This window comes from Vulpes lagopus, chromosome 21 (genome assembly GCF_018345385.1).
Source record: "Vulpes lagopus strain Blue_001 chromosome 21, ASM1834538v1, whole genome shotgun sequence".
NCBI lineage: Eukaryota > Metazoa > Chordata > Mammalia > Carnivora > Canidae > Vulpes > Vulpes lagopus.
Window position 1 is genome coordinate 4514796 of NC_054844.1, and position 13829 is coordinate 4528624.

Below are 13829 nucleotides of genomic sequence, written 5' to 3' on the forward strand. Positions count from 1 at the left end.
GATGGGGCTCTTTTTTCACAGGGAGATGGCATTCTCTCAGTTGCTTTTGAGGTTTTTGAGCCAACACCTGATTGTTACCCAAGAGCATCAAGGAAGGGCCGGGGAGGTCCCAGGAAGCCAATCCAACATGACCTTTCAGCTTTCCCTTTTAATGACCTGCAGATCCCAATCTCATCTGTCTTGTGAGTTTTCTCGGCTCTGCAACACGTTTCCATCCTCCAAACTGGGAATGTCCAGGTGGGAGTGTGGTAGCTTCTCTTTGGGCCTGTGTGACCTTGGGGACAGGTATATCTGTCTCTGAGCCTCAGCTCTTCCTCTATCAATAGGAAAGCCTCCAGTCTGTTCAATAGCCTTCCCTGGAGAGATTCTTTAAAAACTAGGATGACAGGACCAACACCATCACGGTTCCCCTCCTGCACCCTGAGCCTTTGATAAGCCAGGCAGTGGCCCTCCTGAGCCCTTGGAGTAAAGCCCTCCCTCCACAGCAACCAGTCAGGATTTTGCAAATTCAATTCCCTCACCCTGTCACTCTTCCCCATCTTAATTCTTCTTGTTAAATCCCTTCAAGGTTTAATTATATATCACTTTCTCCAGGAAGCCTTCCCTGACTGCCCATGGCAGGTTATGGCCTCCTATATGCTCCCCCAAGCCCTGGGTTGCACACGTGCACAGTGCCTCTGCCTGCATGTGACAACCCATGCTCTATGTGTCTCCTCTCTTGAGTGAAAGCTTCCTGGGAGAAGGGACCACATCCTGCCTGCTGGTGGCCCCGGCACTAGGCTTGGCACCTGACACAGAGCAGCTCTCATTACAAAGCTGACAATGGAGGCTCAGCCCTCAGCATCCTCTGCACAGCCCCTGGGTGGGAGGCTTCCAGAGTGTGTGCGTGAGCAGGGTGGTAGGAAAAGGATGAGCCACTACATCCTTTCTAGACAGAAGCTTCCCTGCCAGAGTATGCTGGAAATTAGCTTCCAAAGTTATCTCAAGGTGGAGTGTCTCCAGAGTCTACCCACAGTAGAACACAGAGCCCCAGGACTGGGGTCCTCACTGGCTCTGCCATGGTGGCCATGTGACCTTTAGCCAGTGACCACATTGCTGGGCTTGGTGTCTTCAGATGTACACAAAGGGGGGGAGGGGCGCACAGTGTTCTCTACCCTGGTGCACACTGGAATCCCTGGAGGGCTTTAAAAAATACCCAAGGCCAGGCCTCATCTCAGAAAGTCCGAGTCTGAATCTGTGAAGTTGGGCCTTATTGTCACGTGCAGCTGGGGCTGCCAGCACTGGCCTAGGTACCTTGTAAGGTCCTTCCAGAACGCAGAGTGATTCGGAGGTATCTCAAGACCCCCATCATCCCTTTCAGGTCTGAACATCCTGAGTAGTGAGCGATGTGCCTGGGGTGGACACAGGGGCCTTGCAGGGTCTGGCTGATAGGAGCGCCTGGCAGCAGCATGGAAGGGATGAGTGTGCCCATCGTGTGCGGGGCACCCGGCTTCAGTGGGCCGGCCGGCGTCCAACCTTTGCGGCAACCTGCAGGCACAGACAGCTCTGTGCTCAACTGGGACCACTGCCAGAGAGTTCCAATTGTTAACGGATTCTCCAGTCTGCCTCCTTGGAAACTCCACCTGTTGTTCCTATCTGTCCTCTGGTATCCCCGGAGTGTCCCCTTGCTCCCCAGCATGCCTGCCTTTGGGTATTTAAGGACTGTGATGGTTCCCTCTCCTCCCTGGCCCCTGACCTTCCCCTGGTCCCTGACCCTCCGGTGCCCTGTGGCTCCTGTCACTCACGCGGGCCAGTGTTCTCAGCCTGGCTGCACACTGGACCCACCATGGAGCTTTACAAGGATGCTGATACCCGGCCGTGGGCCCCAGATGATGTGACTAAATTATGCTGGGGTGTAGCCTGGGTCTTGGGCAGTTCTGACGCTGGCCAGGTGGTCCCCAGGTGCAGGCAAGGTTGAAACCTGCTGCCGTGGGGGCTCTGCGGAGATCCTGTGTCCCTCCAGCCCACCACCATCTCTCCTAAGTATATCAGCGCCTGGTCCGCGCACATCCATGGGGCCACAAGTGACATGTCGCCAAATATCTGCAATCAGGGTTTGTTATGTTAGCCACATTTTCTGCTTGGTGTTGAGAGCATTCACGAGACATGCTGTGATGATCTAGAAAATTGCAGCACGTGAGTCTCACTGAGGCAGGGTCCTTACCAAAAATCACAGAACCTGAGAGCCCCAACAACCAACTCAACCAGAGCGGCTCCTCCTCGTGTCTAATACCCAGGCTCCTATGTGGGATTTCCACAGATTAGAGAAGTCTATCACTTCACGGGAGACTTGAAAAATATCCAACTCCTCCATTTTATAGGAAGGAAGCCTGAGGCTCAGAGAGGGAACGTGACTTCCTCAAGGTCACGTGAGAAGCGGGGAGGCCCTCTGACCTCTCCTCGGGTCCTGGAGACCAGGGGCACAGGACACTGCCTTTTAGCCTGCTGAGGATTGGGGATCTTTGCAGGGCCAGGCCGGACATGTGTGGGGAAGGCGTCCGGTGCCCACTCCGGGGATCAGGACTGAGCCTGGGGCCCGCCAGGTAGCCAACCTGGACTCGGCCAGCTGAGTTCCAGCATCGGCCAGCAGAGGGAGCTGTGACCGAGGCTTGGCTGCCCAGGGCCAGCGGAGCAGAAGGGCACAAGCTGGGCGACGGGCGAGGGGGCGAGGGGCGGGGTCCACGGCGTGGCCGGGGCAGCCCCTCTGGGGGCTCTGAGTGAGCAGCGCCTCCACAGCAAGCTGCGCAGGACCAAGGGGTCATGGGGGTACGACAGCATGCCCTCCCCTCCCCGGGCAGTGCTCCCACCCCTGCCTATTTCACTTTGACCTCAGGCTTGGGGCCAGGCAGGCCCCCCCCTGCCCTGGGGGTCACTGGCCCTGTCTTCAGCCTCTCCAGGCTCCCCCAGGCCCGGGAGGCCAGGAGGAAGGGGATGGAGTGTGGTCCAGACCTGGTCAGTGTGCACCCAGAGCAGGCCCCTCACACCTGAAGGAGACGGCAGGTTTCTGGAAACAAGTTATCCAGGAGCTGCAGCACACAGTTGCCCCTTCCTCACCCCCAGTGGTGCCTCCTCAGCTCACTCTGTGGGGCAGAAGGCCTGCGCCAGAGAAGTGCCAAAGGGGGCCTGCTGATGCCATGCGGGGCTTCTGGCCTGCGTGCCAACTGTTGGAGATGGGGCAAGCTGCTCTGGCCAGGAAACAACTTTCCGAGAAGGTTTTTTTTTTGAGAGACAATGTGCCCACATGGAAATGAATAAAATAATGAAGGGTACCATTTATTGAACACCTGCTATCTGCTCAGCGACGAGCCAAGTGATTTACATATATATTGCTAATCCTCTCACCAAACTAGGTATAATTAGCCCCATTTTACAAACAAGGAACTGAGGCCTAGAGATGGCGTAACTAGCCCTGGGTTGCCTGCTTCCCCCTACCCCCCGGCCTCCAGCGGGTAGAGCCCCGGATGCACAGACCTACGTGCCCAGGCTGTGCGGTGATCTGGAAGGAGCCCACACTGGCGGGCTCTCGGAGCCAGCTGCTGCTACTGCCCTCCGCTTCTCTTTCCATGGGACTCTGTGTTGGAGGGCGGGTGGGATTGGGGAAAGCAAACATCACAAGTCAGGAGGCTTGGGGACCAGTTCAGGAGATGACACCCTTGGTCTTTTCTCAGGGTCCCAACCTTCTGATCCGAGGAATGGGAGAACGAGGACATGCCTGGCCTGGGTGTGTGGTGGCAGGAACAGAAAGCGCCTGAAACTGCTCCGAGGTCTACAGATAGCCTGGTAAACCACCACTTCTGCTTGCGGGGAGGCCTTCCCTGTTGAGCACAGTGAGTGTGTCATGCTCATGACCTCATTCTTGTCTAGACCTTCTGTTGCACGGCTGGGGGAAATCCATCCATTTTGTGGATGGAGCTGTGAGGCAGGCAGGGACGTGGCTGCTCTACGCCCAGAGCCCAGAGGATCTCCCGGCCTCTAACCGCCACCCCCCACCCCTCAGGGCTGGTAGTCCTGGTGCGGTATGGGAAGGGCGGGGCGGCACTGCGCTCCCTCTGGAACTTGCTGTGCCAGGCAAGGTGGCCACACAGGGCCCAGCCCCAGGGTGCCCCTCCTGAATCCTCTCTACCGACGCTGGACTGGAGCGACTGTGAGACTACCAGTGACTTCCTGGGTGTAGCAGGGAGGCGGGTGGAGCAGGGACACAGCAGAAGGCATTGCTCAGAGCAGAGAGCTGGGCATACAGGGAGTGTACATCCACGGGCAGGCATGTGTGTGAACACACACACCGGGGAATGAGTGCAGGTGCATGCACACACACACACACATGCACCAGCACACCTGAACACATACCCGTGCACACAGTGCCACGTACACCTAGATGCATGCGGATGACCCACGGCCTCACACCTACCCCAGCAGGCTGCACACACACACACCCGCATGCACACACACAGGCAGCATGCACATACCTGAGCTCACACTCACACTCCTCAAGTTGGGCCCCAGGGCCCCCAGGTATTTTCCTTCATCTTTTCTGGGGAAGAGAGTGACCATGTGATTCAGGCTTGGCTGCCGAGGGAAGGTGGCAGAGGAGGGGGAGAGGGCGGGGCAGCACGTGGGAGTGCAGAGGGCAGTGATCTGTGATGCCCACCGAGGGGAGAGGGGTTCACAGCTCTGCTAGACCACCCCTGTCCTTATCTGCCCTGCCTCCAACTCACCTGCAGACAAGCCACCCCGATGCCCACCGCCCCCATGAGCAGTAGGTGGTCAGCCAAGAACTGCTCCAGCTTGGTGATGCAGCCTCCCTGTAAGGTAAGGGCAGGTTACTCACGGTGGTCCAGAGGTGGGCGAGGCTGGGGCAGGAAGGGCTGGTGGGGGTGCTGCATCCACCCGGCTGAGGGCAGGCCAGAGGCTTAAAGGGCCTGGTCCAGCATTTCAATGGCCCACAGGCTTCTTGAGTGACCCAGGGGCATGCCATGGTGTCCCAGGATCTCCCAGGGCTTTGTGGAGACCATTGAAAGCCAGCGAATAGGTGTTTCCTGCATCCCCCCCTCCCGGCCCCTCTGCCCAAGCCTGCCTCTCGTGGGGGGTGGGGGTGCTCCTGGATGGCCAGGGCCATGGCGGAGCTCGGCTGGAGCTTGGGCACTCACCTCCACCTTGTAGATGTTGGAGGGATGGACCCGCTGGCCACAGCGCACCACCACCGTCTTGCAGCAGCTGTCCGGCACCCGGCGGCCCTCGGCCTCCCGAGACAGGATGTACGCGCTGTGCTGCCAGTCGGCAGAGCTGTTACTCCCGCAGCACTTGAACTGGAAGAGAGACAGATGCTGAGGGCCAGGGGCCTGGGGCTCCTCCAGCACCTCCGTGTCTGGGCTGCAGGACTCATTATTCAAATATTAACCCATCCCCTCTTTGTTCTCCCTGTGATTTTTCCTTTGCCTATTATGCGTAGTGTGCTGGTCTCTTTGAGGCCCTTCTCTCCAGGCAGGTGCAGAAGCTGGCTGTGAGACACCTGCTGGCTACCTTCTGTCCACCCAAGTCCTGTAAGGAGATCATGCTCGGGGTTCTGAGGGCAGGGAGGGTCTGTGAGAAGATGCATGGGGAGTAGAAGCAGTTGGGTCCCTGAGACAGTGGGGCTGTGCACCCCGGGCAGAGCCCAGGGCAGGGCCAAGACCATGTGGGAGTGTTTTCCTAGTCACCCAGGGAAGCAGGACCCCAGGGGCAGGGACCCCGCCTTGCCTCAGAGGTTCCTGGGCCCTCATTCAACCCTTTGAAGCCTCAGAGCCCTCAGACCAACAGGAACACAGAGGGTGTCCCAGAGCCCAGGACAGGCAGGTCAGTGTTGACCAGAGGGGCGGTGTCAGTGCTGGATAAGACAGGTGGGCTTCTGCTCTGCTCCAGGGCAGGACAGCTCCAGCCCGGGGCCCCGGGGATGCAACAGGACACTGCTTCTCTCTTGCCTTTCTGAGTTGAGGGACCAAGTCCCCATGTGAGCCACAGAGCCAGCTGGGTGAGGCTGTCTGTGTGGGGGTGCAGGCAGCGTGGGAGGTACGTTCAGTACAGTTAACGAGGGTGTGTTAGGCACCTACTACATGCCAGGAGTGAAGCCGGCCCTGGCTCTTGCGTCAGCCACCTGGTTCCTGGCTTTCTGACGCTTCTCTGGAGCTAGGACAGACCCGGGGAGACGTGTGTAGCTCAGAGGAAGGGGCGAGTGACTCCGTTCACAAGCCTGGAAAGGCCCCACAAGGAAGAGGAGGAGCCCTGAGGAGGCAGGCAGGATGGAACAGCACCTGGGGCTGGGAATAGCACGGTGTGTGGAGGAGTCACGTGGGATTATACTTCTGTGTGGCCCTTGGACAGGTTACTTGCCCTCTCTGGGCTTCAGTTTTGGCACTTGTAAATGGGGCTGATGAGGGACCTCAGTCTGGTGTGTGAGGACCGTGAGAAGTTATTCTATAAAGCCTGGAGAAGAGGGTCCTGCAGGGCTGAGCAGTTAGTAGGAGACACCCTTTCCTACGATGATCGTTTTGTGAGTACATGTGGGTGAGGCATGCGGGTGCCATTTGTGTACTGGGGTGCAGCCCGCGGCCCAGATGCTGGCCCTGGCCTGAAGCCGCTGCCCCCTTGAGGCTGCTTCCTCAGGCCTAGCTGCAGGCTGGGCCTGAGGTCCCTCGTGCACCTCTGGTTCTAACTGTGGCTGGCACGTGTGAGGTGGCGGCCGTGTGCCCTGGTGCCCACGGAGGCCCTGGGCAGTGGCGGACACTGGCTCCCATGGTGCCCTTCCTCATGCTGTTCCCTCCCTCCCTAGGCAAGCCCAGGACCTCCTTCCTGGTCCCCCAGGTGGCCTCCCCAGCTCTGTTCTCCACTCAGGGCCCTCCCAGCCTGGTGCTGGGTGCCACTGCCGGCTCTGTGTCAGGCTCCCAGCGTGAGGCGCCGAGGGCAGGGACCAGATCCTCACTCGGGAGGCCCAACAAGTGCAGACCTAGCCTTGGACAGGGCTGCCCCACAGGGTGTGTGCAGGCAAAGCGTGTGGGTGTGGATGGGTGTCCCTATGTCACGGGTGCCCTGAGCCACTGTAGCCAAGGACAAGAGACCACTCCATGCAGAGCTTACTGGGAGCTAAGCCAGTCCTGGGGAGATGGGGAGGGTGCCTCCCCCACTCAACTAAGATGCCCCTAAAGCTCAGAGCCCCACCAACCTCTGCTCTGCTTACTTGCCTGCTATTCCTGGCAAAAAAAACCAAGGCTTCAGGCCCAGGGTGGGGTCTGCAGACACAGAGCACAGACAGGCTAAGGGTGAGGGTGGAGTGGCAGGGAGAAGGGAGACCCCAGCGCATAGGCAGAGCTTCCTCAGATTTTCAGACATGGAGCCATCAGGATCCTGGAGCCACAGTGTCCAACAGAACTTTCTACAGTGACAGAAATGCCTTTTATGTGTGCTGTCCAATTTGGTGACTAACCACGTAAGGTTATTAGGCACTGCAGTGTGGTTAGTGACTGAGGAACTGGTATTTATGTGAAACAAATTTACATAATCACACACAGCTAGTGATCACCACAGTGATCTGAGGTCTGAGGTCCACTTGCCCCTTCTCTACCTCAGGCAGGAGTGTGGGTGTCACTGGGAGAATTTGCTGAGTGTCTTCATAGACAGGAGAGACCGTCCTTCTGCCTCACGCTCACAACTGGGAAGTTCTTACAGTGGCCTAACTGAAATACCTCCACTCCTCAGGGACCGTGGCTGTCTGCACCCAGAGGAGGAAGCAGGCAGCCTTGTTGATGGAAAGATCCCGGATCCTGGCCAGGAGATGGGCCAGCCAGCTTGCTGCCCACCGGGGCCTGGCGGGGAAAGGCATGGGGGCGGTGCTTGGAGGAGGCAGTTGGCGGGGAGCTGGGGTGGGAGAGCAGGACACAGGACGGGGAGGACAGAGCGAGGTTCAGTATGCAGTTTTCACAGTGGGGTGGACTTCTCCATATGTGATTATACTGAGTGCTCCACACGCACTATGAGGCTGCATTTTAGAGGCCAGTGTGGCTCAGAGAAGGTAAGTAACCTGTCCAGGGCTACACGGACAGAAGGATGGAGTCGGGATTTGAACCCACGTCTGCAGGGGCTTCGAGCCCATGGGGCAGGTGCTTACGTCCTGCTGGAGGCGGTCCACTGACAAGGTGATGTCCACAGCTCCGGGCTGCCTGTAGTTCTCAGCCAGGGTCCGGGTCAAGTGCTGCTTCAGTTCCTCGCTGAGCTGGAGAGCGGGGAGGGGAGGCGGCCTCAGTGGAAGCACCCAGCCTGGTCCCACGCCCCCTGGCCCCTCCTAACCAAGCCGGGAGGGAGGAGTGGGAGGCTGCGCAGGAGTTCTCGGGGCGGTGGGGTGGGAGGCTGCAGAAGCCGGAGCCCTGACAGGTGCCAGGCAGAGCTGAGAGGCTGGTGGGGGAGGCCCGGCTCAAAGCTGGTGGCAGGGCAAGGAGGCCGGGCACAGGGGCGCTTTTAAATCTGTTTTCATTAGATGATGAGGAAATATTAAAAATATTTACAACTGTTACCCTGCAGGCACCCATCGGTTGTACGGGTGCTGGCTTACAATAACCAATGTGTCATCTGTCTCACCCTGGTCGTGGTCTCAAGCCCCTGATTCCCAGAACCTGGTGGGAGCGCACCTGACTGGCCACTTCGTCCTTGTCCGAGGCAGGCAGGCAGGCCCCATCCCCGGCCTTTCTCCTTGGATGCCCGCCAGCTGGACTCATCCTCTGCCTCTGCTGAGAAGGGGAGAGGGGCCGCCCCACTTCCCATGGGGCATTCCCACTCCCTGACTCCCACGCCGCACACCAGCATCAACAGATGGGGTGGAGAATCGCTGGATGCGGGCCAAGACGTAGGACCCAGATGTGCCTAGGATTGTGGGTGCTGGAGAGACAAGGCCCCCCCGTGTGTCAGGGCCCCAGCTCCCCCATACCTATGCACCCCGCCCTGTGCTGGTGCCCCCGTGAGGGGTGCTGATGGGGAACGTAGCAGGAGGATGCTTGCACTCACCCTCTGGTAGTACATGTGCGCCAGGACCCCCGCCACCAGCTCAACCAGGAAGATCACCAGTAACAGGCAGAAATACTAGGAGAAAGGAGTGAAGGTGGTCACCACCAGCATCAGGCCCGGGCGGGCAGACAGCACTTCAGGACTTCTAGGCCGAGAACTACAGTCTCCCCAAAGCAGCGGGAGAGGTGGGGCGACCTGCGAGGGACCCCATCACCCATACCATCTGCCTCGTCTTCCCAGCAGCTCTGGGTAGCCTCACCTTCCTGGCTGCTGGTATGGAGTCTCCACACACCCCTTCACCTCCTGGTCTACCGTCAGTTCGTTAACCCATCCACCTGTCCAATGCTTATTAAATACCTCCTATGGGCCAGGTATCCTAAGTAAGACAGTTACGTCCCTCAGAGTTATTGGTGGGAGGGAGGGGGCACAGATAAATAAGTGATTACAATGCTGTGCTACAAATATTACAATGGGGTAAGCCCTAGAAATGATGGGTGGTCCTAGGTGGGGGAGGGCAGTCTGAGAAGGCTTCCTGGAGGAGTTGACACCTGAATGGCATCTCTGAGGATGAGCTCCCAGGTGGAGAAGGCAGGAAGCATGTGCCAGGCAGAGGGGAGAGCATGTGGGAAGCCTGGAGGGGGCAGACGGTGGTGGAGAGAGCAGAAGAGGCTGTGAGTGTCGGGGTGGCTGGCAGGAACCAAGGCTCAGGAAATTGTAAAGGCACGTGGCCTAGGAAGGGCATTGGTGTGTCTTCAAGCCCTTCATGGCCCTGCACAGGGTTCTAAACTCCTATTGCCACCGCTGCCTGGCCTCAAGGCTTGGGGCTGCTCTGCACGCTTCACAGCCTGCTGGCTGGCTTCCCGGCTGTGCTCTCTTGCTCCCACCGGGTTTTACAGTCAGGAGGCTCCAGGGACACTGTTCCATCCGCAGGTCAGAGATGCAAGTCAGGCCCACGTGGCCAAGCTGGGGACAGGGAGGAAGAGAGGAAGCAGGCTACAGGCAGGGGAGAGGGAATGAGGGGGAAGGCAGTGGAGTGCTGCTGCCTCCTCTGGGGGAGCCCAGCCTGTACCCATGCTCAGTGGTTAGTGACATCTCCCAGGCACCGCCTGTCCCATCTGGCCATGGTAACTGATATCTCTGGATTGCAGGAGAGAGCTCAGCCTATGACTGAGCCCCAAAACTCCAGGGCTCATCAAATAGGGGAAGGGATGCAAGCAGGTGGGTCTGTGAATGGGAAGAAGGTGAGGGGCAGGCCAGATGGGTAGGCCGGATGGGTGGCTGTCGGGCCAGTTCAGGGGTGAGGGGAGTTCATGCAGGGGCCTTGACTGACTATCTCAGCCCAGCATGAAACCTGGCATTGGGCAGGACTTAAACACAGATGGAGGAGAGGGTATTCCTATTCACGAAGAACATTCCTTCCAGGGGCAAGGCTTCCTTCCAAGGTAAGTCAATAGTGCCCCTAGCCCCCAGCCATTTTATTGAGCCCATGGTCTCCTGAGCTCAGCACTGGCCACCATCAGGGGTGAGGGAAGCTTTCCTGGACCTGAATGATGGTGGCAGTCCTGCCCTTCTCATCTATGGGGCCTAAGGCAAGAGTACAAATGGGAGTCCCTGGTACCCCCTTCTCCACCTGCTCCAAGCTCAGGGCCATACCAGAGAAGGCCTCTGGCCCACCTGTCCAAGCTCAGTCCATCCCCTGCCAGGATCCACATACCCCACCCCTGCCACCACCCCTGGGGGGAGAATGTGGTGAGTTTGAGGGACACAGCCACCTTGTCATCTCTATGCGGGCTCACGCTGTCCACTAGCTCCTAGTCTAGAATGAAGAAGGGAGCTGCATGTCCCACGAGGGCATATTCCCTGGGCCTCATGGACTTCTTATGCCACAGGCGGGGTTAGAGGAAGGAGGGCCCCATGTGCCCGGGGCTGTGACAGGTGTGGGATGGTGTCCAGGTGAGCCAAGGCAGGAGGCTGACAAAAAGGTCTGTGGAGGGGCTCTCTCTGCTTGATGAGCCTCTGAGATGCAGGGCCTGGAAGTCCGAAGAACGGTGGTGGAACATCAGTGGATTTGGGTTTGAGTGAGCAGCCACCAGTGCCTAGTGTGAATTAGGAAAACATGCTCCAAGGAGAAACTGTGGCTCAGGGAGTTGGGCGAACTGAATTTTGATCTTCCCCAGGCTCTCTCAGGGAGGCCCTGAGTCATAGCCCCGGGATGCAGCATCCAGGGCCATACACAGGGCCGTGCCTGTGGGATGGAGCCAGTGGATGGGAAGAATGGCACCCTTGCTGCCCTGCCCATCCCAAGGGGTTCAAAGGACCCAAAGGGAGGACACTATGCCTTACAGCGATGTGACCTGCTCCCTGCTCCCAGAGTGTGCGGGTGACAATGTGAGGTGAACCAGACTGGTCAGCCAGCAGCAGGCCTGATGGCCCGGGCCAGGCTGTGTCCCAACTGGGAGCTGCCCGGTGCCCCCGACAGCTCAGAGCAGCACTGACATCCTGCAGCTCCTCTGACTCGGCTGCCCTTCCTGCTCACCCCAAATTGCCCCCCGTACGCCCTTGACCCCAGTATTCTGGGGCCAGCTCTTTCTGCACACAGGACCCTACATGCAGAGATGGCTAGTCAGTGGCTGCCAGGCTCCCTGGGTGCACCCTGTGCCCTCAGGGGTTTTGGAGGCAGGCTGAGAGAGGACTCAGGCTGCTGGAACAAGGAGGGCAGCATGTTGCCCCTCTCCGCCTTCCATCTGTGGCGGGGGGAGAGGCTCTTCTTCCCATCACTGATGTCCTATCAGCGGGGACTGTCAGCCGGGAGTCACGCTGGATGGTAGTCATGGAGGCTTGGCAGTGTCGTGCCACTCCCCCCGGGGAAGTCACTGCCACCGCCACTGGAAGCCGGGCTGGGACGAGGGCCGATGGGCCGGGCGGGCTGACTTAGTACACGCCAGCCCTCGGCTCGCTGGGAGGCACCGAACAGCAGCCCAAGCTGATGGAGTCGTCGGGGGCGAGCAGAGCGCTCCTGCCCACCTGGGAGCCTGGCTGTTCAGAGGCCTTCAGGAGGGGTGTGGGGGCCAGCCTGGGGTCCTGGGGGACTGATGGCCGCATGCCGGGGAGTGGGCAGGCCGGGTGCTGGGGGGCACAGGCCCTCGCCCCAGACAGCGGCAGCGGCGGTAGGAGGGCTGCAGGTGCATGACTCACCTAGGCGGGGGAGGCCCTGAGTCATAGTCCCGGTGTGACAGTCCTCGGGAAGCTGGCAAAGGGTCACACACGCCGGGATCCCCCGCCCTGAGGGTCCTGGCAGCCCTGCCTCTGGAGCAGACTGCTGGAAGCCTGGGCAATGGGGCCAGTGGCTAGTGGGGGTCGGCCATGCAAGGCCGTGAGCTGTGACAAATGTCTCTCCCCTGCCACTCCACCTTTGCTTTACCGAGCCTCCCTGACTCCCCTCAGTCCAGCCGGGTCATCCCAGCACTTCTAGAGCACAAGCTAGCTGGCTCCAAACCTGCAGAGCGCCCCAGTGCCTCCACACGGTCCCTAAACATGCGCCAGCCTTCCAGCCTCCGCCTGTTTGCCCTCAGTGACTCCCTGCCTGGAATTCCAGGGCCCGCCTGTCCTTTGTCACTCAGCTCCATCTTGGCCTCCACTAAGTCCTCCCCGGGTCTGCAGCAGGTGCTAGCCTCCCCAGCCCAAATGCCCACAGAGCTTCATCTGCCTCCAGCTTCTGCTCCTGCTCCTCGGCTAGACTCGGCCCCTAAACACTGTTCCTCCCAGGCCGGGTGAGTGACCTCACCTTGCCCCCTGCTCCAGAGGTCACCTCTGCCTCTGGTGTTATGGCCCTGTCTCCCCAGGATGACTGTGAGTTTCTGGGGAGCAGGGACCACATCTCAGGCTCTTTTGGCTCTCCCTCAGGGTCCACTATGGTGTTGGGTCCAGATGCATGCTCAGTAAATGTCGCCTGATGAAGACCCGTGAGTGCCCTTTCACCAAGAACGCCACGAGAGACAAAGGGGACTGGCCAGTGTGTGCAGGCCCCAGGCATGGAGGCAGGAGCCCAGTCATCGTCTGATCCATGGGTGGCTTGGAATTGTCACCATAGTTTAATTTATACCAGTGGTTCTCTACCTGGCATGACTTTGCCCCAAGAGGACATTTGGCCATATCCGGAGATGTGTTTTTATAGTCGCACCTGGGGAAAGGAGGGCTCCTGGCTGGCGTCTAGTGGGGAGAGGCCAAGGATGCTTCTCAACATCACACAGGACAGGCCTCACCGCAAAGAATGATCCGGTCACCTAAAATGTCACAGGTGCCGGACTGAGAACCCCATCTACACATTTAACTTCAGAGTCTGAGGCTGCTGCTGGGATTTGATTTGCGTACGTGCCCCTCAGCCCTAGGGGAGACATAAAAAGGAAGATCTGAGGCAGGCTGGCTAGTTCCTGGGAAGCCTGGAGCTGAGCACACACAGAGGCATGAGAGCGGCCTACTCCGTACCCTCCTCCGCGGGGACCTAGTGGCAGGATGTCGCCCACTCTGACTCCAGGATCAGTGAAGCCTCCAGGGCTCCAGTTCCTGGGCCCTTGGGCCGTGGGGCTGTTGTGGGGATGCTATGAGCCCAGGTGCATCCTGAGAGCTCCACAGCCTGTTTCCCGAAGCAGCTGGGTAGCCCCTGGCTTCCCCCACGTGAGCCGGGGCGGGCTGGGCGCCGCAGCCTCACAGAAGCATGAAGACGGCTCTGGCGCTGCCAGCTCCGACACCCTATGTGTAATTTG

At 59.2% G+C, this 13829-nt stretch overlaps 1 protein-coding gene across 5 annotated transcripts in view; it reads right to left on the reverse strand.

The window, feature by feature from the left end:
• The window catches only part of TSPAN11 (tetraspanin 11), a 76458-nt gene that overhangs the window by 6010 nt on the left and 56619 nt on the right, over positions 1-13829 (reverse strand). The window contains exons 4-9 of one of the 5 annotated variants that reach the window (XM_041735917.1): positions 9067-9141; positions 8177-8281; positions 5187-5345; positions 4755-4841; positions 3717-3854; positions 3301-3610 (exon numbers count right to left, since the gene is read on the reverse strand). In XM_041735917.1, coding sequence (XP_041591851.1) covers positions 3443-3610; positions 3717-3854; positions 4755-4841; positions 5187-5345; positions 8177-8281; positions 9067-9141 — 732 coding nt within the window. In that variant the 3' untranslated portion in view covers positions 3301-3442. Of the gene's footprint in view, positions 1-3300; positions 3611-3716; positions 3855-4505; positions 4571-4754; positions 4842-5186; positions 5346-8176; positions 8282-9066; positions 9142-13829 lie in introns of those variants that run through there. The other 4 variants (XM_041735916.1, XM_041735919.1, XM_041735920.1 and 1 more) reach the window with 4 other exon arrangements.